Raw genomic sequence first — 23,305 nt, forward strand, 5'->3', positions numbered from 1 at the left:
TCAATTATGTGTTTTTGGACGTTTGAATCTGGGGCGCCGTCAGCCTCCATTAGGTGGAGTTGTGTTGCTACCTCCTCTCCCCTTGGATCTCTGCAAGTGATGTGAGGACTCTAAAACTTCACCTGAGCCTCCCTCGGCATATGGGTGAGTAGATAATGGCTGAGTTTTCATTTTTGGGTGCACTGTCCCTTTAACATCATGGAACATGGGTATAAAAATTATGCTCAAATTACTTTACTCCCCTTTTGAGTTCCTTCCTAAAAATGGTCTCAATGATTTTTTATTTTAATTAATTTAATTTATTTATTTTGGGGGGTAAAAAACTACAAACTAATATGATGGAAAACGACTTCAGGGACACAAAATAAGTTATAAATATATACTGAATTATTAAATATAAATATATTTAAAACATGCAAATCTAATTTATAAAGATGGTTAACAAAATAAATACATTTCTACCTAACCATAGAGAGTTTGACATGGCCTATAAAAAAATTTATCATTAATGAAAATTTAAACTTTAAAGCTTATAGTTCTTGTAGAAGTTGATTATTTGTACTCTGGGGACAAAATTCAACACATGGGTTTTTTTGTGTGTTTATGTCATAAAGAAAATCTCAATCTTGTTTTAAGACATTACTAATTATCAATATGTGGCACAGAATATACGGAAGTAAAATGTTGCTGCATAATATGAAGTGACCCAGTTACTTTAATAATTTTGTACCACAGCTCCAAAAAGTTGAGAGACTTCCTGACTTCATACTTCATGGGCCTGCTCCCCATGGCTGGTGATGTTAATTTGTATTAAAGCAGCCCCTTTTGCATTTTTTTTTCAGTGTGTGTTCAAAAGGGTTAGCATATGAAGCACTGTCCACTTCTGCCTTGCTATATCAAACTCAGTAATGTGTATCTCATGTACCTGGAAAAAGGCGTCCCACTTGGTCATGGCGTCAGGGTAGCTCGCTGCACACTCGGTATATGTAGTGCAATAGCCTTCGACGCCTTCAGGTACCTGCATCGTGACCTAAGAGAAACAAAATCAACCATCAGTACAATCATCATCAAAATATCAAAATGGGCTTTTTGTGAGAACATTTTGGCCAGTTGGTAAACCACTGACGATACAGGCTGAAATATCACAACAACTATGGGATGGATTTCCATAAAGTTTGGTACAGGCGTTTGTGGTGCCTTTAGGGTGAGTCTCATTGACGTTGTTAATGATTTGGTGATTCATGTCCCCCTCAGAATTAATTACAACGACTTTGGTTATCCCTTAAAGGGACAGTTCACCCCCAAATTTAAAATGCATATGTTTCCTCTGACCTGTAGTGCTGTTTATCAGTCTAGATTGTTTTGGTGTGAGCTGCAGAGTGTTGCAGATATCAGCTGTAGAGATGTCTGCCTTCTCTCCAGTATAATGGAACTAGATGGCACTCAGTTTCTCAGTAATCAGTTTCATGTGACTGTTTTCTCTCTCCCAACCTACACCCGACAACCATATCACTGCGCAGAAGGAAGTGTTGACCTACTGCTAGCTCACCTAGCACCACTGAGCTAGCTGACATCACGGCTCAGCTGGGGAGGACGCCAACGTTTACATCTCGCTCTGTCACAAACATGAGCCTCTTGTCTGTGAGTAGATGCACCCTTCCTTCTGCACAGTGATATGGTGGGCAGGTGTAGTTTGGTAGTAAGAAAATAGTTCCTACATTAAATTATTATTATTAGATGTCTGTCTTCTCTCCAGTATAATGGAACTAGATGACACTTAAGCCTGATATATGGTCCTGCGTTAAATCAACGACGTCCCTACATCGTAGGGTACGTAGCTACGCAGGAGGCTCGCCGTAGCCCCCGCCGTAGCCTGACGTGCACCTCCCAAAAAATGTAACTACACGTCGAGGTGACGCAGATCCAGCGCAGACTGAGAGGGCTGTGATTGGTTTGCATGGTAGCAACGCATTTCCGGTTCCGTATTTCCAGATTGCGCCATCCCCACCATCTTTAAACATCTTCTGTTGCGATGTGGATGTTGCAGTATTAACATACTTTCTTCAACATCCAACAACTCCAACTCCAGCAAGATTCTCTCTCTCTCGCCATTGTTCACTGTGACCAGAAAAGCCGGAAGCTAAACAAAGAATCAACTAGAGACGACGATAACCATTCAGGAAAGGAACGCAGCCCCCTACCGCTCTGGCGGTGAATTGCACCACGACGAAATGGAGTGACGGAGAAGTTCAAAGGGTTCACGATGGCATCACGGCAATGGCGTAGGTACATCGTAGGTACGCCGCAGGACTATAAATCAGGCTTTAGCTTGTGGTGCTCAAAGTGCAGCATGCCTCTTTCCGGAAATCACTACCCGGTTACTCAAGATAATCCACAGACCTTGTTGTGAGCAGTTTCATGTAGGAACTAGTTTCTTTCTACTGAACAAATAAAGGAGGTGGCATCTACTCATGGATGAGAGGCTCGTGTTTGTGATTGTGATTGTAAACATTAATGGCATTCTCCTTGGCTGAGCTGTAACGTTAGCTAGCTTAGTGGTGCTATGTAAGCTAGCAGTAGATGCACTCCTCCTTCGGTTGGTGTGTGTAGTTCTCCATCTAGTTCCATTATATTGGAGAGAAGGCAGACATCTCTACAGCTGATATCTGCAACACTCTGCAGCTCACACCAAAACAATCTAGACTGATAAACAGCACTACAGGTAGGAGGAAAGATACAGGCTTTGGATTTGGGGTGAACTGTCTGTCTAACATTTCACCGTCTGTCTGTGTTTTCAACTGTCTCACTTCCGGTTTGAGACGTTCAGCTGCACAAGTACCTGGACATCTGCTCCCATCAGGCCTTGCTGTGCAGCAGACAGGAAGGGCAGAGCAGACACAAAGTAGTTCACACCTGGAGGAGAAAGAAATGGTTTTGTAATTGCTCAGTTTTTAATGTGTGTGAATGTATATATGTGTCTGTCTGCCATACTTACAGGACCACCAGCTCTGAGGAGAAATACACGAAGCATCTCCAGTTTCCAGGCCGCAGGTCGTAGCACCGGTTGGATCAGCGAGACGCCCTACAGTGACACGTTTTACATAACGTCATTAGGTTGTGTGTATGTTCTTTGGTAGCTGGTGGCATTGTGTTGTCATGTTCACTCAGTTTAGGACTCAGTGACTCTGGGACTCACAGTATAAGTTGGTTATTTATTCTTTATATTGCTGAGAGTTTGAGTTTTATATAAATATTCTTAGATGACTCATCATCCATGTTTGCACCAATTACCATTAAAGAGAAGCAGGCAAACAATGGAGTAATTCTTTAAAGAAATGTCATCTTACCTGAGGTTTTCATCCATGCAAGCTGCAGTGGCAGTCCCCACACTGGACTGTCTGTGGCGTTTGTCCCCATGCATCCCATATACGGGTCTGTGGCAGCGATCAACAGCCGGTAAAGGCTCATTCGGTTAACGAATGTCCACGGGTCGGGGGTCACCACGTCATTCTGTTTCGGCAGGGCAGACACTTGGTCGACCGTTTGCGACCACATGAGGGGCATGCCATTGTCTAGGACTGGAGCAGAGCTGCTAAGAGACACTGCGCATGCCAAGAGGAGGCCGAGGACCACTGCACACATCATGGCTGAGGAGCTGCGACTGCACCAAGGGATGGAGTCACAAGGCTTTTATACTGTTCTGTTCACATCCAAAGGTTCTGTCTACGGTCATGGACTGTCCATGTGATGTTGGGTTCAGTGGACCCTCAGCGGCGGACAGATAAGGTGTGTGTACACAGAGCTCAATACTGTCCAAATATGCAGAAACATAAAGTCTTTCCATTAAACTCACACAAACACCCACACAAAAGATAGTGACATAGTGCCGACACTCTACTCACAGTAGATTAGAACAATAGATGACGCAGCAAAAACAATACTACGACACACTTCAACAGTTGTTACACTCAGTGGTGTTTTTAAGGGCCGTGATATTGGCCAATTTGCAGTATTAGTGAAGCACAGTGGAGACTCTGACATACCGTCCAACTCAGAAACAAACATGATGTATGAATCAAAAATTATTATTTTAATAGCTTAGTATTGTATGCACCATGAAATAGTATGGTACTTTCAGCCACCCCACACTGTAAATCCCAATCCATCCATTACACAAAATTTGAACATAAAGTCTACACAAGTTCCCCAGATTGTCAAAATCACACAAAAACTTTATGTACAGTTGACACATAAATTCATCCCTTGTGAGCTTGACATAATCTTTTTATGTCAAGTCAACAGTTTTTGAGTTTTAAGTTAATTTGATTAAAATTTATGAAGCGAATTTCACCTAATTAGTTTAAGGCCAATGTGAAACACAATCATTGTACACTTAACATATTGTTGCCAGCTGGGGCTAAGTGGGCGGAGTTTCCAGCATGCTGTGAGCCCATGTGTTTAGTGTCCTCACATCACTTGCAGAGATCCAAGGGGAGAGGAGGTAGCAACACAACTCCACCTAATGGAGGCTGACGGCGCCCCAGATTCAAACGTCCAAAAACACATAATTGAAACCACAAAATATCTCCATACTGCTCGTCCATAGTGATCCAAGTGTCCTGAAGCCCCGACATAAAAAGTTGTTTGGAAAAACCTCATTTGAACTCTGTTTTTAGCCTCATTGTAGCCTGTAGCTCTGACTGCCTCTCTGGGCACCGCGCTCACGTGTGTGCGCTTGTGCGCGAGACCAGCAAAAGCACGTGAACACACATGAATACAGTGCCCATGTCTCACAGTCTCGTGCAAGCGCGTTTAAATGTGTTCTAAATCACTCAGGTTACCCATTACACAGTGAATAGTGTTTGTGTATTTCACAATGGTTCTAATGGGCTATAGTTAATGTTGTGTTAGAAGATATTTTGCATCATGAGTTCAGCCGCATACACAGACAGTGACCTTCCGCCTGTGTAGAAATCTAACATAGTTGAGTATCTAACATAAAGTTGTGTTGAGGTGAAGTAAAGAGCACTCCCTTGTTAAGACTTCATCTCTTTGTTTTACTCTGACATTGAGAAACTCCAGCCTGCCACAATATGTTTTTAAAGCTCAATGAAATAAAAAACACACGTTGTAAAATGTGTATTCTTCTTTTATTGTTCTTATGACATAGAATTAAATGCTCAAACAACAACAAAAGAAATTATGTCAAACTGACATAAAAGGGTTATGTGACACATTTATGTTCTGTCTTGTGTAGTCAAAACTTTTATGTTACTATATTAAACCAAAAGCTTTGAGTTTAATTTAAGTTTAACAAACTTAAATTAAAAATGAAAAATTAAATTACCTAACAATAATTTGGCCCCACAATTCATAATGTTGTTTTGTATATTTTCTGTCCTAAAATAACCAGGTGCTGTAAACTGATTGGTTATGAAACTGATTTTCACCTCTAAAGAACCCAAAACCTGTTCTGTCAGTCAGCAGTGGTGAATCCTCATCTGCACTGTGTGTTCACTTGTTACTGTTTACCAGCAGTCACTGATCTGGCTCCCATGTTGGACCTGAAAACTCATCCTGTACTGTACTGTACACTGTATGCTCCATGTCATCACATGTTACAAAACAGGAGGTCAATGTATGTTAGACCATGTGCAGTAAAGCTAATATGCTTTAGTGTTGCAATCTCTGTGTGGTCTTGTTTCTGCTGTTTGATATTCATTTTATTTCCCCGATTCCCAGCTGAGTGCACACAGCAGCTGTGATCCTGACAGGCTGCTGGTGTGCAAACCAACACTGAACAGATGTGGGTAAAACATTGTATGACCAGAAACTGGAATGTGTTCAAGAAGCTGTGAGGTTAACCTGCCTGAATCTGGATGCCCCAACAGTGTGTGCTGCGGGCAGCAGATGTCCTCAGTCACCTAAAATGGCACTTACTGGACTCACTCATGTTCAAGACACGTTTTTGTTGCACTGATATTTGATGTTTGCAGCTTTCTTTATGCTTTGGAGAAGATTTTAGAAAAATGAGTCCTTGTTCCCCCAAAAACCTGCACCTGCAACATTCTGCAGCATTTGGACCGGGCAGACAGAAGAAGCTCTGCAACAGTTTTTATTTATTCAGCTCAGTTTAATTACGTTTGTTAATTGCTGCAGTCTAAAAGTCTAAATGCAGTTTTCACAGTTTGCTCCACACTTCCAGGAATAATCCATTATTTATTTATTTATGGTTGAAAATCCTGCTCTCAAAATTTCACTTTAAAGTTCACAAGTGTCAGCAACAAAATATTCTTCATATATCAAAATATCATGATTTATACTGTCGGTGTTACTGTCAGCGCTGAGATGAGAGTTCAGATCCATGAGTTAAAGCACTGATGCCACAATTTAAAATATGTTACAAATAAAAGTTTACTTATAAATTATGAAGTAAAAGTTCTTGCATGCAGGATGATCCTTTTAGTGTGTTAGATTCTCATATATACTGTACACTACAGTGATGCATTTAACTGCCAGCAGTGAAGGGCAACAGGTTGGAATTGAGCCCACGGTTGTTGGGGTGAGGACATGGTCTTTGTACATGGAGTGCCTGTTTTACCAAGTGAGCTACTGGTGCTCCACTATTTCATTATTTTTTTTTAAATATTAATTTGGGGTATTTAATTTCCATTCTGATTTAAGCTCTTGTGATTGGTCAGTGATGGTCTGATGTCAGATTTTTTTTTCATGGCAGTTCTGAAATGACTTTTGTCCCTGTTTTAACATGTAAAGCCCTTTATTATTATTATTATTATTATTATTATTATTGTTGTTATTATTATTATTGTTATTGTTAATAAAAACCTAATTTACAAAGTGCGATTATTATTATTTATTATTATTTATTATTATTATTTTATTATTTATAATAATAAAAATAATAATGAAAACCTAATTTATATAGTGCTTTCAAAACAGAGTTACAATGTGCTTTACAAAAAATATAGAAAATTATTTTTTTAAAAATTAAAAGCAATGTAAAAGTTATACAACAAGGCACTAAGGGATCTACACATTAGAGAAAATGAAAAATGATTAAATAAAATAAAATGAATAAAACAATCAGTGAAATAAAAGTTAAGGAAATGCCTTAATTTTGGGTGTTTAATTTCCATTTTAAGTTAAGCTCTTGTGATTGGTGTGTGATGGCAGATTTTTATTTATTTATCTTTTGTTTTCAGTCCAAGTCCCCTCTCCAAATATTATTATTATCAATAATGAAAATAATAATAAAAACTTCATTTTTGTGTTTTTAGATGCGTTTTGGCTTCTGAAATATTAAGCTGTGTGCTTATTAATTAATATATATTTGATTTGCTGCTAAAAGTCCCCAAAATTACAGTTTGAAAGTTGATTGTATATTTATATTTATCTATTTATATAATTTGATAATTAAATTAACATTTACGTCCAGACAGGTTCTTGTTAAACTTCTTGTCATAACATTTATTGTCAGTGATTTCTTTCTGTCTTTATTCAGCTCATCCTTGGTCATGAACTTATTTTAATTTGCCAGCAGCAGGCAGAGCTCATCATGTGACGGGGCGGAGCAGAGAAGCAGGAAACACACCGCTGCTGCTGCTGCTGCTGCTGCTGCTGCTGGAAGTCACAAGAAAGGTAAAGTCTAAACTTTTACACAGCTGAGCTCAACATGCAGGAATCATTGACTGTACTAATAGATGAACATGACAGAGTGTGTCTCATGAAGCCGTCTCATGTTCAGCTGCAGCCACAGTCACAGGAATCTGTTCTCCGGGAAACGGCAGAGACAAATGTTCAAACTGTGACTTTGTGACTTAAAGACGTGAGCAGCTGCTGCATGTTGGACACAACACGGACATTAAAGTCACATGAAGACAGCTTCAGTGATTCTACTAACAAGTGTGTCGTGTCAACAGAGATCATGTGAACACTGCTCTTCATGTCAGAGGACAGCTCCTGTGATTTCCGCATATTTCTCGCAGCCAGCCTCTGTGTTAGTACAGGGACACACACACACACACACACACACACACACACACACACACAGGCAGTCTTCATTACAGTGCAGTTCATGAGTCAGTGTTTATTTTATTCCAGTAAAAACCATCAGACTGGTTCCTGTGCAGCAGTACACTAGACTCAGGGCTGAGCAGCCTGTGTGTGACAGTTCCTGAGCAGATGGTGATTTGCATACTGACCATGGTTTCAGTTGTCTTCAGTCAGCAGCACAGGAAGTCTGCTTCACTGCGTTTAACATTCCCAACCCTCTTACATTTAAGGCTATACAGTAAATAAGAGCTCACGGTCCGTTGGAAAATGCACATTAACTGCTTTTAAAATAGGCAAACTTCAGTAGTAGCTCCTCATGGAGCTGTTTTAGGGACTGTTCTTTATTTATCAGAGGAGGAGGGTGGATGGGGTGTGACCTCTTTTTTTAGTTATTATTTATTTTGACGATCCCCCTGATCCTCCCTGAGTGAGTGGCCTAACATGCACGGCCTTCGCTCCTCCCTGCACTCTGAGATAAACTGAGTTCAACAAGGACCGACCAATCACGGCCGACAGTTATCTTTCTCTTCTTCCATAAATATCAGTCTGTGATAAATATGGAAAAGTTGATCATGTTAGTGCAGGGCTACCCAGAGCTTTACATCTGTCCCTTGGACGATAGGCCTACACACTTAAACAGCGCCTGGAGGAAGATCAGCTCTGTGCTCAGTGTTTTAGGTAAATAGGCTATGGTATGGTGACTGTTAATGTTGTAGCATCCAACCTCGCGTTTTCTAGGGGGTTAAAGACACAGCATGTGTACGGCCCCTATTATTCCCACAGAATGTGTTCAAGGACCGTCGGAAATTGGACAATCCAACGATAATTTACATTTTCTAGTTTCTTGCTGTGATAAATGTCTTTCAAGCCTGCTTGTGTTCTTTAAAAATCAGCTGTAGAATAAATGCAAAACTAGTCCATACCCACTGAGTGCACAGTTGTCCACGTACAGTTTCACATGGTGTGTGTTTGGGATACAGGTCATAGGAAATTGCAGATTAAATAGTCAATTGAACCCATTAAGAAGAGCAATGTATTCAGACAGTGTTTGAAAAACGTGGGACATACCAAACATTAGAAACAACCCCAACATTGGTCCACAGGGGGAGCCACAGCGATCGGTCGCATTTTAGCCATTTTGAAGCATTTTTCTGTTGTTATAGCGCCACCCAGTTGCCAATTAGAGTTAAATTTCTCCAGTCACCTTGAGGCGTCCTGTTCTACATATCTACCAAGTTTAGTAAAAATCCATATGGCGGTTAGGCCTAGATAAGAAATGAGCTCTCTAGCGCCCCCATTTTGTTTGATGGGGTCAATAATGGAGGGGTCCCCTCAGATTATGTGTGGTCATATGCCTACAAAGTTGCGTGGTGATGGGTGAAACCCTTGAGATGTTATACACCTTTATGTGATGAGCCACGCCCTCCGCAATATTCATTGCCTTATAGAAGCTCAGTTTTAGTAAGTTTTCCAACTTTTGCCAAGAGGGAACTTTAGATATTGGTCCCTAGATTATGTTCACCCAGTTTCATGCAGATCGCTCAAACTTCCTAGGAAGAGATCCATTTGAAGTGTTTTTCAAAAAATTCAAAATGGCGGAAAATCTATATAAGCGGAAGTTATGGGTTCTTGAGGCAAATGTGTTCCTCATGAGGAGAGGCATCTCTGTGCAAAGTTTCATGTCTCTACGACATACGGGGCATGAGATATGCCCATTCAAAGTTTGCAATTTCAATCGGTTGCTATAGCGCCCCCCTTTGGCCAATTGATGTAATATTGCTTCATTGGCATCCTCCCATGACCCTCTACCACTGTGCCAAATTTCACATGGATTGACCAAGTCAGTGAGGAGAGGGCTGCTTTCTATGGTGACTGACGTGAAAACACAAATGGCCCTATCTAGAGCCAGTGTTTGGTTTGTTCATTCTGGGCTACTGTAGAAACATGGAGGTGCAACATGGCGATCTCCATAGACGAGGGCCCAATCACAACCAGTGGTACTTCTACCCCAGGTTGGGAATCGTTGTTTTTAAGAATAGTTCCATCAAGAAAGACTTTATGTAAGAGTGACGTAAATCAGTTGACATGGTGCAAAATTAAGTTTAGAGTCTTTGGTGACAAGAACCCATTGTGACATCATCAGTTTTTTAGGGGCTAGAGACGCCATAAGAAGTTCAGGAATATCGCCGAATAGAGTCTAAGGGAAATGTCTGAAGATCTTGATTGATGTGGAGCAGGTGTCTCGATGAAGGAAGGAACGCTGGATGCTGGGAATGGAGTGGAAGAGGGTCGCTTGTTGAGGTTGTGGCAAAATCTGGTTGGTTGAAAGAGTGAACACCTGTAGTCAGCTGATTGAGTAGTAAGAGACAGAGCATAAAAGTCTTTCTGAATGAACTTCCACTAAGCTTCGATTTTAACTTGATAACAATGTACAGAAAACGGAAGCCATAAAGACATGCTTTTCTACGTTTGGTGTGGAGGACCTTCCCAGCGTTCAGGAATGAGACGTTCGACAATCGTGTATGGGTGAAATTTTTTGATGTCAACTTTGGCCATTAGTGTTGCTCTCAGACATGTCTGTGGTCAGTGGGATTAAAGCTGATGACTGAGACACTCCCGCACACAAAAATCAAACTAACCAGATGGGTTCAGCCCAAAGGTTGTTTCATGTCACTAGCCTGCACAGTGCAATGCCTGCAGTAACCATGGTAACAGATTCTGTCTCTGTCTGACCCCTGACTGTTACTGTTGTGTGTCCTCACAGCTCTCCATCATGGCCTACCAGGCAGGGTTTCCAGAGGAGCCCAGCGCTCTGGTGAACAACATCAGCTCCAACATCCATAAGCTGACACTGCTGAGTAATTACAACCCCCCAACACACACACACACACACACACACACACACACAGAAGAAGTCATCATCATCATCATCATCATCATCATCAGCTGCAACATTCATATTAAACCCACTGTACTGACCTTACTGTGTGAGTCATGGTACATCCGTAGAGATACTTCAGCACAGATAAGTAACGTCTGCGCTCTTTCTTCTTCACCAGCGTCTGAGCTGCAGAGGGCAGTTTCTCTGGTGGGGACGGAGCAGGACAGCAGCCAGCTACTACACACCCTGTGAGTTATGAGGGTGCAGCAGGTTTAACTGTAACACCTTAATACAAATGGTGGAGAAAAGGTTAAACCTTAGAAGCACGCCTGTCCAAAAGTCGTCAAGTGATCAGTCATCAACATCTCAGCAATCTGTTTTCTTTATGTGTCCAGTATTTCTCTACTTTAACAAAATCAGAATTAACGTTTTTTGTCACCAGGCAACAGAAACAGCAACAAGGCAACCAGTTAGCGAAGGAGACTGACAAACTGATGAAAGCATTCAGTGCACTTCCTGTTGGCCCCGATCAGGTGCGGAACTCTTAACGTCTCCTTGACCACAATTGCTCAAAGTCGTAATTTCCCTGTTAGTCAATACCATTTTGGTTCCACACTGTTTGTTTGTCTCCATAACTTTTGTGTTTTGTGTGTTTTAGCGTCAGAGAAAGTTACAGAAAGAGCGTCTAGTGAACGACTTCTCCGCCGCCCTGAACAGCTTCCAGAGGACCCAGCGGCAGGCGGCTGACAAAGAGAGAGACTTTGTGGCGAGAGTCAGAGCCAGCTCCAGGGTGTCGGTGAGTAACCTGCTGTGTCTGACCTGGTTACTCAAGATAATCCACAGACCTTGATGTGAGCAGTTCCATTATATTGGACTACAGGTCAGAGGAAACATGTATTTTTGGTTTGGGAGTGAACCGTCCCTTTAATGTTCCTAAATACAGTCAGGTTTTTTTGCACTTTAATACCATCAATAGCTTGGTAAGTGGAGACATGTAATTAGGTGGAATGTAGGAGGGTGGCTAGTGTGACCGTCCGACCTCAGTTAGGGTTAGGTTAATATGAATGTGAGAGGCACTCTGCACAGTGACCACTGTAAGATTCCTACAAATATAACGACGCTACATTTTGACCTTCAAAGGATTTAATCATGCACACATTCAAGTGAACAAAAAGCAGACAAATGGGATATCGCATGATTCAAAACAACATGAATGTACTGTCCGTCTGACTCTCATTAACAACCTAGAAACCCTCAAGTTCTACAAGTTACTGTACAAAGGACCTGTACGGCTTACTGCCATAAAGGTTACGGTGTGAAACACGTGCATAGTTTTTCTGATGGGAGAGGCTGAGGATTAAGAGGGGAGAACTGCAGTAGGTTGGCAGTATTTTTAAATTCTGCCTTTTTTGCGTTATGCGTGACTGGCAGCACAGTGGTGCAGTGGGTAGCATTGTCGCCTCACAGCAAGAGTGTTCCTGGTTCGATCCCGGGTGCGGGAGCCCTTGTGTGCAGAGTTTGCATGTTCTCCCTGTGTCAGTGTGGGTTTCCTCCAGGTGCTCCAGCTTCCTCCCCCAGCTTCCTCCCACAGTCCAAAGACATGCAGGTTAATTGGTGACTCTAAATTGTCCGTAGGTGTTCCAGTTACGGAAAATGAATGAATGAATGAATCCAGAAAACTGCATACCCAAACTACAACACACTTTCTGCTGTATTGCTGTTTTTACACATAGCTGTTACTCAAAATAATTCCATTCTGTAACACTTTACTTGAAGGTATCTACATAAGAGTGACATGACACAGTCAAGAACTTGTCATAAACATTATGTACATGTCATAAACGTTTATGACTGCTGTCATGAAGTGTCATTCGGTTTTTGTAATGACAAGTTGACATTGTTTGGTTCGTCTTGATTATGACAACTTGACATTAATCAAAGTGACATTACCAGAAGATGTCTTTGTCATGACAATAGTAATCATTATGTCAACTTGTCATTAACACAAAAACAGGTGCATTTCTTGTTAATGTCAAGTTGTTATGACAAAGACATCTTCTGATAATGTCATCCTGGTTAATGTCAAGTTGTCATTATAAGGACATCCCAAACAAATTTAATGTCAAGTTGTCATAATCAAGACAACCCAAACAATGTCATTACAAAAACCGAATGACACTTAATGACAGCAGTCATGAACATTTATGACATGTACATAATGTTTATGACAGGTTCATGACAGTGTCACGTCACTCTTATGTAGATACCTTCAAGTAAAGTGTTCCCTTACATTCTAATGGAGATACTGATCAAAATGTAAATGTATTACAGTTTTACAGTACCCACATCTACTATTATAGTACACATTTAAAGACTTCAGACTTGAACTCTGAAGTTTTTTCCTCTTCTTCAGATGTCTTCCTCCTCATGTCTCTGAATTATAAATCAAATCTTTGGACACACACAGACTTCCTTTGGATCTGGGATCAGTGAGAACTGTATTCTGCTACTGTATATTCATAAAGTCATAAGAAATCTGAACAGTAAGAAATATGTTGAGCCTGTATTTGTTGTTGTTGGTGTCCTGAATATGATTTAGAACTGAGAGTAGAAGTTTCACGGGACAGTGCCACTTAATGATTCCCTCTGGAGAGCCTGCTTGGCAGCTCTGCCCCCTCACTGCTTATCTCACAGCACAGAAAAGTGTCTGTATTTGCTGTGGTCATGCTGATAAGCAGGAACAGTTCCCTACTGCTTTAAATGGTCAGTAAGGAACGTGTATCAGCTGGGAGCTAAAAGCTACAGTACAGTTTACTCTGTCACCATGCATATGTTTATGACAACTGTTCTGTTGATAATTAATCAGATTGAATTCAATGAGATATTATGATGGTGAGCACTGCAGGTTTTATAGCACCCTGTGTATACTGTAATAATGACAGACCTCCTGATTTCCTTTAGCAGGGAGGACAGCCTGATGACAGCGTTGGAAATGCGCCTCCTTTCCTCAGGTAGGGAAACGATTTCTGATCATTATTAAAGTTTCTGTTGTTAGTATCACCATTTTTGTTATTTCATCTACATGTGTCCCCGCAGTGACGCCCAGGTGCAGGCTCAGGCCGAGGCCATCACTGAGGAAGACCTGAGGCTGATCCAGGAGAGGGAGATGTCCATCAGGCAGTTGGAGGTGCAAATAAGAATCAGATGTCTCTACCAGCATGGACACTAATATGTACAGTATCCAATCAGCTCAGTGTTTCCCTTTCACATGAACCATCTGTCTTTGTGTTGCTTGATTCAGTCTGACATCACAGATATCAATGACATCTTCAAGGACCTGGGGATGATGGTCCACGAGCAGGGAGACATGATAGGTGAGATTTTATAGAAAACTGAACTGAAACATTTACTTTACTTACTTTTCTACCAAAACATTTCACTGATGTCACTTAATTGAACTGATTTCTAATGTAGGCGCAGAGGCACAATGTTTTAGGGAAAAGGTAATATATATATAATGATGCATGTTTAGGCCCTTAGATAATGAAAACTCCACCAAAAACCCAAACAATAGTAAAATTACACTAGAGAGCATCTCATAATGGGATCACTCCAGCCATGATACAGGGATCCATGACATAAGGTCAAGTGTGCAGGATTTAGTAGCATCTCAGCCTGGTAAGACCATCGCTCTCTGTATCAGTCAGGGTGCCACCCTGCCTTGTATTCAGAAATTAAAATCCGTTCAGGGCCAATCAGGGATGGACACCATAGTTGACAACGTAAGCAGCCAATCAGGGACTGCAGTGTAGTTGAGGACTAGTGACGGGATTTCTAGTTGTGCGGCAGACCCTGTGCTGTAGCCTACGCCGTTGTGAGCATTTATACTTGTGCGGTTGTGTGTCTGTGTCACTCTGCAGTTACACCTCCAAAACACTAGTTGGTGGTGTAGGTTTCTGTGAAGTGCTGTAAAGTTTAGTTGATTCAAAACACACATTAAACACACATTAAACACATTAATCACATTAATCACACATTAAACATGGCTTAATAGAGACAGTTTCAAACACAAGTACACAAATCAGCTTTGTTTCCACTGAGGGAAATGGTTTCAGCTTACAGAAATAGACAGGAGGTCTGCGTCGCCGTAGTCTCGCTCACCAGACCTTTCTCAAGAAAAGAAAGGTCTGGCTGGGCCGACTCTCACTTTGAGATTGGAGAAAAAAACGCCCCGGCTGCTTGTATTTCTTTCAACCAATCACAATCGTTCTTGGCGGTGCCACAGCAACAGTGCGCTTGCAAAAATATTGCCGGGGGGAAACAGGTTTTGGTGTAACACGCCCACAAAAATATCACTTACAGGACGCGAACCATGGCAGAAAAATGGCTACATCCCCGCAAGATCAAACACTGAAAAAGTTAGTAAAGGACGTGTTGAAAACTGCTACACAACCGGAGGTGGTAGGGCGGGACTTCAGCGGGTGGCTCGTTCCGCCCAATGAGAGGCTGATCTCTGCAGCGAACTTCCGCCCACTCAGACTAGCGTCGCCGCAACATGTAGTTACATTTCTGGGCAGGTGCACGTCAGGCTATGGCGTAGGGTACATGCCATAGGCTCCAGAAGAAGAAGATATACTTTATTAATCCCCAAGGGGAAATTCAGTTTTTTCACTCTGTCATACACACACAGGCCTGAAATACACACACATGTACAAACAGGACCTTTACATGCATTAAATGGAGAGATGGAGCTACCAGTCCACACTCAGTGCTTAACATGGACGGGTACTTGAACCAGCGACCCCCCAGTTTCAAACCCAAGTCTATGGACTGAGCTACTGCCACCCCAGAACAGTAATGGCAGAACCCCTGAAGCCACAAGCACTAATACCAGCTGTTGCAACGTTGCCGCACTGGTTAATATGAAGAACATTAGATAACTAATGAATAAACAAAACAAAAAATGTGATTTTGTCCAAGTGATGTTCTGTGCTGACAATTCCACATGTGCTCGCCCTTCCGATCTGCTGCACTTTAAAATGTGTTCCCTGTGTGTTCTGCAGACAGTATAGAAGCCAACGTGGAGACTGCAGACGTGAGTGTCCAGAACGCCACCCAGCAGCTGCAACGTGCTGCAGAGTACCAGGTAAAACACCGCCGGACAGAGAGGATGGATAGAGGAAAGATCGATATAAAGAAAGGAGCAAAGAGAGAAGACGCATTGAAATGTACACACGTTTGAGAAGTTAGCTTGAAACTAGTGAAGCAATTAAAAAGTCTCTGAGGTAGCAGTATGTGTGCATGTATGACTCCTCCACCTCCTGCACTCCCTTGTGTAACCATGCTCTTAGTCAGTTGGCTTTGGTAAATAAGACGTAGATAACGAGGCGTAAAGGAGAAAATAAAAGAAAAAGCTGAGTCACAAGGTGATCTGATTCATGCTGTGGTTGTGAGTCACTTCGAACCATCAGCTGTCCAGAGTAAATCAATTCATGTCTCCATTAAAATCCAGATTATATCTAATACTTCTATATTAATTATCTTCTGACTAATAATTGATTTAATGCACAAACAACCACTTTGTGCTTCTTCTCCCCCCAGCGGAGCTCCCGGAAGAAGATATGCATCATTTTGATAGTGCTGGCTGTAGCGATTGTTATTATTGGACTCATCATCTGGGGTGCTCTCAAAAAATAAGGGCTTCTTCCTCCTCTTCCTCCTCCTCTCCTCTGCCTCTCCTGTTTAGTCATCAACCTGGGCAAAGGATGAAGCAACGTCATTCCTCTCCTTCTCATCCTTCTCCTTTTCTCACCCCCCTCACGAAGGGGAGTCGTTGAGTCTGTCTTTCTTTGACTCGATTATATTTTTAAGACACCGCAGTCCTCTTTGACGGGATGGCACACTCCTTCACTGTGAAAACAAAACTAGCACAGGTAGCTTTATATAATCAGCTTTAATTGAAAAGTGTCTGATTTAGGCATGATTTAAAGGTCTGAGTCTGCACCTGATTGTCAGATGGAGGTGTAATGTAAACATGTGGAGTATTGCTGTGTTCAATGGCAGCCATTTTGGCTCCACCGGCTTTGAATGTTGAGTACTTTACAGACAATGCTTCTGGGTGCAATGAAGCAGCAAGTTGCTGTAAGCAGGTGAGAGGGGATTAACCTTTGGATCAGTCATACTGCTGCAGCTGCTTCCTTTTATCAGGTCAGATGTAAAAAGCTCACATGCTAAACCTTACTCAGCAATTAAACTTTGAATAAAGTGCACTGTGTAAATTTAAGATTAAACAAAAGCCAGCTTTGGTCCATAGCACAGTTTAACTGCACTCAACTTATTGCTATGCAGAGTTCTAAGTGACAAAACCCTCTTTTTAAAAATCTGTTATCTCCTTTGTTTTATAGAAGCTCTAAACAACATTCAGAACATTAATATATCAACTAACAACTATTTGCCATGTAAAGATAAAGTGGAGCTATGACACCCTGTGCTGAGAATGAAGTGTGTTGCAATCGGAGCGTCTCTGTTTATTGCTGTGATACAGTCCGGCCACAGGTCCATGTTAGAGCATGAGTCCCTGTGTGTGTATCCCACAGGCTAGCTGATTGCTGCCACTCTAACTGCACCCGTACAACAGTTGCCACTGATAAGGGGATGATGTTGTTGTTGAAGCGTAGCAGCCACCCTCCAGCCACCCTCCCAGGTTAACACCTATAGCTTTTTCAGCACTGTTGCTATTTTTAGCACTGTTTCAGCTGTTAGCACAGTTAGCTACTAGCCACTAACTCAGTCACCTCCATGTTGAGAGCTGTGTGGAGACAACCGCTAAATCAGTGGTTCCCAAAAGTGGGTCGGGGGTCCATAAGTAACTTGCTAACATATCAGCCTTGTAAAAAACACACTTTATTTTTAAGTCCACTGAATTTCCAGCACAGAGCTTTTATTTTGAAGTGCCATTTCCTGCTGTAGAGTGAGTGACTAACGAACAGCTACTTAACAGAAACAGCAAACTAGCTCGACACATGGCCAAACACAAGTATAATGCTAAACTGCGTGGACCTTTAACGACAAAGGAGAAATCTGGACCCTGTAGCTGCACCAGCTCTGCTCTAAATCATAGATGTGCTCTGAATATTGTATAGAGCCCCTTGAAGTTGTAATTAGTTGAGATTAATTGTTCATTTCTATTAAAATATGTTCTTCCAATGATTCTAATATTAATGATAAATCAAAAAGTACTGTACATATCAATCCCAAATCTTGTTAGGACATTTTATTACGCTCCAATTTAAGCCAATCATTCCATTAGGAGAAGATTTTGTTGTTACTTTAGGTAGGTGGTGTGTTTCCTTTGTTTTTAACTATGCAGCCGAGGGAGATTGAATGGACATCGCGGAAAATCTTTTTTATTGAATTACCTGTCACATTACGGATGATCACACATAAAGAATATCAGTGCAACATGTGATTGTTAAAGTTGTGTTTTATGGTTTGTTTTAACCTACAGTACTTAGGTATGTTTCTTTTAAAGGCACCGTACACCACACAGGTGTTTTCAGTTTCTGGCTAATTAGACCTGATTATCACAGCTATGGTTCCCTTCAACATGTAATCAATCGTGGTCCAGAGGAACGGTCTAATCAGCCCAATGAAGTGAAAACACCTGTGTGGGTTGACAGTTTGTGTTGAGAGGCTTTACCCATAGAAAAGTACTGATAGTCAGTTGTCATTGTTTTTCTGTGACTGGCAGTCCACAGTAACCGTCTTTATCATAACATTCTTACATCCAACTCATCAAATACTGAGGCTTGATTGACACGTCAAACTACGGCACTCTAGGTACCTCACCAGTGTCAGTTTTGGATGCTCGGTGAGGGCGTATCAATTTATGCAAGTTACATGCATTGCAGCTTTTCAAAATAAACTTTAATTTTTGCAGGAAATGTACCATTTGCGCTCGTCAAATGCATCCCGTCTCTTTTCAGAATGACCTCAGGACAAATGTAAAAAAATCTTTACCTCGTTAGGTTTAGGCAACAGAAGTACGTGGTTAGGTTTAGAAAAAAACATCATGGTTTGGCCTAAAACAAGTACATTTATTACTAGCGTAATGCAACGTCATGTGACATACGTCAGTAGCGTAGCATGATACACATACTATGCTGTTATTAAAATACAGTGAAACTTCAATTAAAAGCCTAGTCTCAACTAAACACCCAGTCCCTTGTACTACCCTAGTGTACCTATACATTTTGACAAATGAAGACCTGTCCCATATAGACACCTGTCCCAAATGAAGGCCTATTGATTTCAGTGATTTAAGCAAATAATAGCCCGGGCTATTAATTGAAGTTTTACAGTAACTCAATTGACTTTTGATTTCACACGGGAAAGTCTCCCCCAAGAAAGTTCGGAGTACTATGGTAGTGCCTCAGAGCATCAAAAAATGTTGCTGCCCGGTGCATCTCATATCACCGCTAATAAGTGCCTTGGTGCATCGGTATCTGATACAAAAGGCCACTGACCAAGCCTTGGCATTGGACGAGTTGGAAGTGAGACAGAGTTATCTTTATCTCTTTATTCCTGATATCAAGAAACCACAGTTTTTATAACCCAAAGTAAAGTAAATGAAGGCAAACACTAATAATTATTTGCTACAACAGTTTGACCTGTATGTAAAGTTAAGATCACATGTATATTTTTAATACTGAGATGTCGCTGCCTACCACAAGCTGAATAAAGTACCTGAATATACGAAACTTTAAATGAGAAGAGTGTTTTTTTATGCAACTCTGTAATTCTTAATATTATTTTTAATTTCTGAGTCACCACTTAAAGTTTATTCTTTTTCCAACACAAAGTCTCTCTAGTTTTAAAAAGTCCTTTAATTATTCGTGCATGACTCATTCTGCAGAAAAAATACAGTATATTAGACTTGTTTTTATTTAAATAATATCAGACACTGTGTGTTTGGGTCAAGACTATTCTACAGTGTTCCTCTAGTACCAAAAAGCATAATTGTAAACAACACTGAAGAAGCAGATTGTTGATTCAGTAGTTAGTTTTATAACCAAAGTTAAATAAATGAGAGACCGATTGGCAGGTTGCCGGATGACAGTCAGTGCACAGGTCACTTCACATAACACTGGGTGCTCATTTATTTGTATGAATGTCATTCCCCTCCTTTGTCAAGGATAGAGTTAGGACCATATCTAGGTAAGATGATTAAGGAATGGTCTTCATACACTCAGTTCCTTTTGATGACTTTCTTACCTTTGTTCAAGACATTTAACTCAACCATTTAACTCGAACTTTATTTAAAGCCCATGTGTTTTTGGGGCAGAGCCAAATAAGACAAGTGTAACACTGTGAAAGTCTACATTTGACATGTTTGATTTAGAACATAAAAAACATAAATAAAAGAGGACCAACAACAGATCCCTGTGGTACACCCTTTGTCAATACTATACACATAAAATCTAATCTTAAAAGACTCAAACACATAATATGTCGTCACCTTGTTTACCCTGCAGACTGAAGAAAGTTGAATTGTTAACTTTGTAGACAAAACACTTCTGCTGGTTTGACAGTAGCAACATAGAGATTAGTAAAGTGGAGACTGGTTATAGGAACACATTTAGGGAAGATGATTGACTAATGGTCCTCCTACCCTCAGTAACTGTGGATGACTATTCTTTCTCTTTATCAAGACAATTAACTGAATTTTTTCAGTACAACTCAGTATCCACTACTCGATGACAATAAATGTGTATGTGGGTGATGCTTGAAAACAACATGCTTGCTCATTGCTTAGTTGACTTTCACTGGGAAAATAAATAAAAGGACAAATAGTTTAGTGGCTGACCTTTGTTGCACAATAGGGAATGTCAGGTAAAAGTGATGAAAGTTTTTGAAGACAGTCATGAACTGTGATTTCTCTCCTCAGCATTTCCTGCTAATGAGAACAACTTGTGTGCTCAACTGACTTTCCTTGGAAAAACAATAGTTAAATTAGGCCCTGACATCATGCAAATAAATACAGGAAAAAATGGTGTAGTGGCAGAACTCTGTTGCACAACAGGGAATGTCCGGTCAAAGTGATGATACTCAGCATAATATTGGCAACAGCTGTTGTGCATTTAAAGGTGCAGTATGTAATTCTGAAGAAAGATAGTTGTTTGGTAAGTTCCATTCCCGGGTCATCACATACCTATGGAGTTTCGATCAGAATCAGGATCAGAATCAGAAATACTTAATTGATTGATTTGTAACAGTCACTCTCATGTAAAGAGCAGAGAAATATAAAATGTAAGAATAAGAGTATGAAATAGAAGTATGTAAATATAAAGCAATAATATGAACTATCATAAAACAGGAATAAAAATGTACATTAAGATAAAAAATAGAATGTGCATTATTCCACAGTGTTTAACACTAGTACTGAAGATATTAGAATGTTAAAAATAAAATATATATTGTCGCTGTGTTGGGGCTGTAAGTGCGACATTTAACTACAATATATACATCAATAGAATAAACAAAAATAGATTAAAAGTAAACTTAAGAAATGTGTACATTTATGCTCATGATAAACTATACTGAAAAATATTACACAGACAATCCCAGGTTGTCAAATACTGACACTTTGGATTGGTGGTTTGGTGGTCTGGTCTGACTACCAACCCATGGCTGTTTGTATTTGATGACCTAGGAATCAGACTCAGCAAACAGATGTCTTTTTCCAGAATTGCATTCTGAACCTATAAGACAGTAATCCACTGCATCTGCATGTGATGCAAGAGCGTCTTCCTGTTTCCTGAGAACAGCAACTCAGCAGTTTGCACCTATAAGAATAGCCTACGTTCTCAAGGCTAAGGTTAACTGGAACTAAGTAAATACCTCATCAACTTTTGGGGCTGAGCCAAACATAACAAGGTGACATCTGCATAGACACACAAATTTCACAAATGTTTAATGCTTATACATTAAAAAGAACATGTAAATTTAAGAAGACCAAAAACAGATCCCTGCGGTACACCTTAAACTGTTTTGAAAACATAAAATTGTGTCTAAAAAGAGTTAAAACCCACATTCTATGCCATCTCCTTGTTTACCCCATTGAAAGTAGGTTTCAGGCAGCCATGAGAGAATGAGATCAAGGAGCAGACGGGAGTTAGCCTGTATATGTCAGAGCAGACGGTGTTGGACTTGGACTGGGATGTGGAAGTCACAGACTGCAGTGACGCAGAAGGCAAAAGTTTCCTTGGCAGTGAGAGATGTGGAGGATTTGGACACAGTGTTGTAAATACATCACTCCGGCAGAGAACAGGTTGAACTGGGCGTCAGTAGGACAGGGAGTATTTTGGGCTGGTTACACACACACAGAAAGTAGCACATCGCTGCAAAGAGCTGAGCAGGATTTTCCTTCCAAACAGAAATGTCACAGCTGAGGAGGGTTGGGAAAGTCTGACCGCGTGCAAAGTTACTGTAAAGGAAGCAAGAGGTGTTTGGTGTGAGGTGGACAGACACAGAGGAAATTATTAGGTTGTTTTTCAGTTGACGCGTCACGTTCTTTTGCATTTTTTTAACTGCTAAGAAAAACGCAAAACAGAAATACACATGATTCTGGCAGACGTGAATCGAGGCTGAACCTGTGGGTGGAAATAACCTGTTTATCTGTCTTCTTTCTTATAATAGCATAATGTGTCTGGGGCACAGAGGCGGATTTTGCCTGCTGGTGTAGAAAATCACAGAAAATGACAAGAGTTGGATTCACTAGAGGAGTGTACATAGAAGTTTCACTCTGCTGTGACGCACATCAATTGGAGAAATAACTCATCTGGGCAAACACTGAGCTCACTGTACACTTTATGTGCGTCTCTAGAAAAGAACTGGAGAAAATAACATGTTGCTATTAATTTTCCTTTTCCGTTAGTAAGCTGAAAGTAGCTCTTCTAAACAGTCGTTGTTACCATTCTCCAGGGCAAAAACAAGGGGTTTTTTTCCAGGTCAATCTTTTTTAACTAATTTTGTTTTTATTTTTATTTCATGTCATTTGTGTGTATTTTTAAGCCCCAAGGAAACTCAAAACCTCATTAGCGAGGCTAACAGGGATCATATCAACTATAAACAATGAAATAGTGTATTGTAATATGCATTGGTATTTTAGCCGTACGTCTAATGTGAGAAATGATTTCAAGCTCAAGTTCATTCATTCTTTCATCTTCTAACCGCTTCATCCTCTTGAGGGTCGCGGGCTGGAGCCTATCCCAGCTGACACTGGGTGAGAGGCAGGGTTCACCCTGGACAGGTCACCAGACTATCACAGGGCTGACACATAGAGACAAACAA

At 40.8% G+C, this 23,305-nt stretch overlaps 3 protein-coding genes across 5 annotated transcripts in view; 2 read left to right on the forward strand and 1 right to left on the reverse strand.

The window, feature by feature from the left end:
* LOC126398542 (protein LEG1 homolog) overlaps positions 1–3,703 on the reverse strand; it is an 8,586-nt gene extending 4,883 nt beyond the window's left edge. Inside the window, exons 1-4 of the mRNA XM_050057972.1 lie at positions 3,348–3,703; positions 2,996–3,082; positions 2,840–2,913; positions 926–1,030 (exon numbers count right to left, since the gene is read on the reverse strand). Of these exons, the coding sequence (XP_049913929.1) occupies positions 926–1,030; positions 2,840–2,913; positions 2,996–3,082; positions 3,348–3,645 (564 nt within the window). The 5' untranslated portion in view covers positions 3,646–3,703. The remainder of the gene's footprint in view (positions 1–925; positions 1,031–2,839; positions 2,914–2,995; positions 3,083–3,347) is intronic.
* Positions 1–23,305, forward strand: part of LOC126398287 (zinc finger protein DPF3) — a 423,217-nt gene that overhangs the window by 46,293 nt on the left and 353,619 nt on the right. The gene's annotated exons all lie outside the window — the stretch shown is intronic.
* stx7l (syntaxin 7-like) lies at positions 7,580–19,720 on the forward strand. Of its 2 annotated transcripts, none has more exons than XM_050057538.1 (10): positions 7,580–7,659; positions 10,838–10,931; positions 11,133–11,202; positions 11,397–11,487; positions 11,613–11,750; positions 13,916–13,965; positions 14,051–14,141; positions 14,256–14,328; positions 16,018–16,100; positions 16,556–19,720. In XM_050057538.1, the coding sequence occupies exons 2-10, from the start codon at positions 10,847–10,849 to the stop codon at positions 16,649–16,651; spliced, it is 777 nt and encodes a 258-aa protein (XP_049913495.1). In that variant the 5' UTR covers positions 7,580–7,659; positions 10,838–10,846; the 3' UTR covers positions 16,652–19,720. The 2 variants fall into 2 exon arrangements, with proteins under 2 accessions (XP_049913495.1, XP_049913496.1); XM_050057539.1 differs by having other exon boundaries at positions 13,919–13,965.

This window comes from Epinephelus moara, chromosome 12 (assembly GCF_006386435.1).
Source record: "Epinephelus moara isolate mb chromosome 12, YSFRI_EMoa_1.0, whole genome shotgun sequence".
NCBI classification, from domain to species: Eukaryota; Metazoa; Chordata; class Actinopteri; order Perciformes; family Serranidae; genus Epinephelus; species Epinephelus moara.

Excerpts from the sequence above, each read along its gene's own strand:
- stx7l (XM_050057538.1), top strand. The coding sequence starts at position 10,847 with ATGGCCTACCAGGCAGGGTTTCCAGAGGAGCCCAGCGCTCTGGTGAAC. Across the intron at positions 11,751-13,915 it reads GAGCCAGCTCCAGGGTGTCG|CAGGGAGGACAGCCTGATGA; the intron begins GTGAGTAACCTG and ends GATTTCCTTTAG. Across the intron at positions 14,142-14,255 it reads TGTCCATCAGGCAGTTGGAG|TCTGACATCACAGATATCAA; the intron begins GTGCAAATAAGA and ends TGCTTGATTCAG.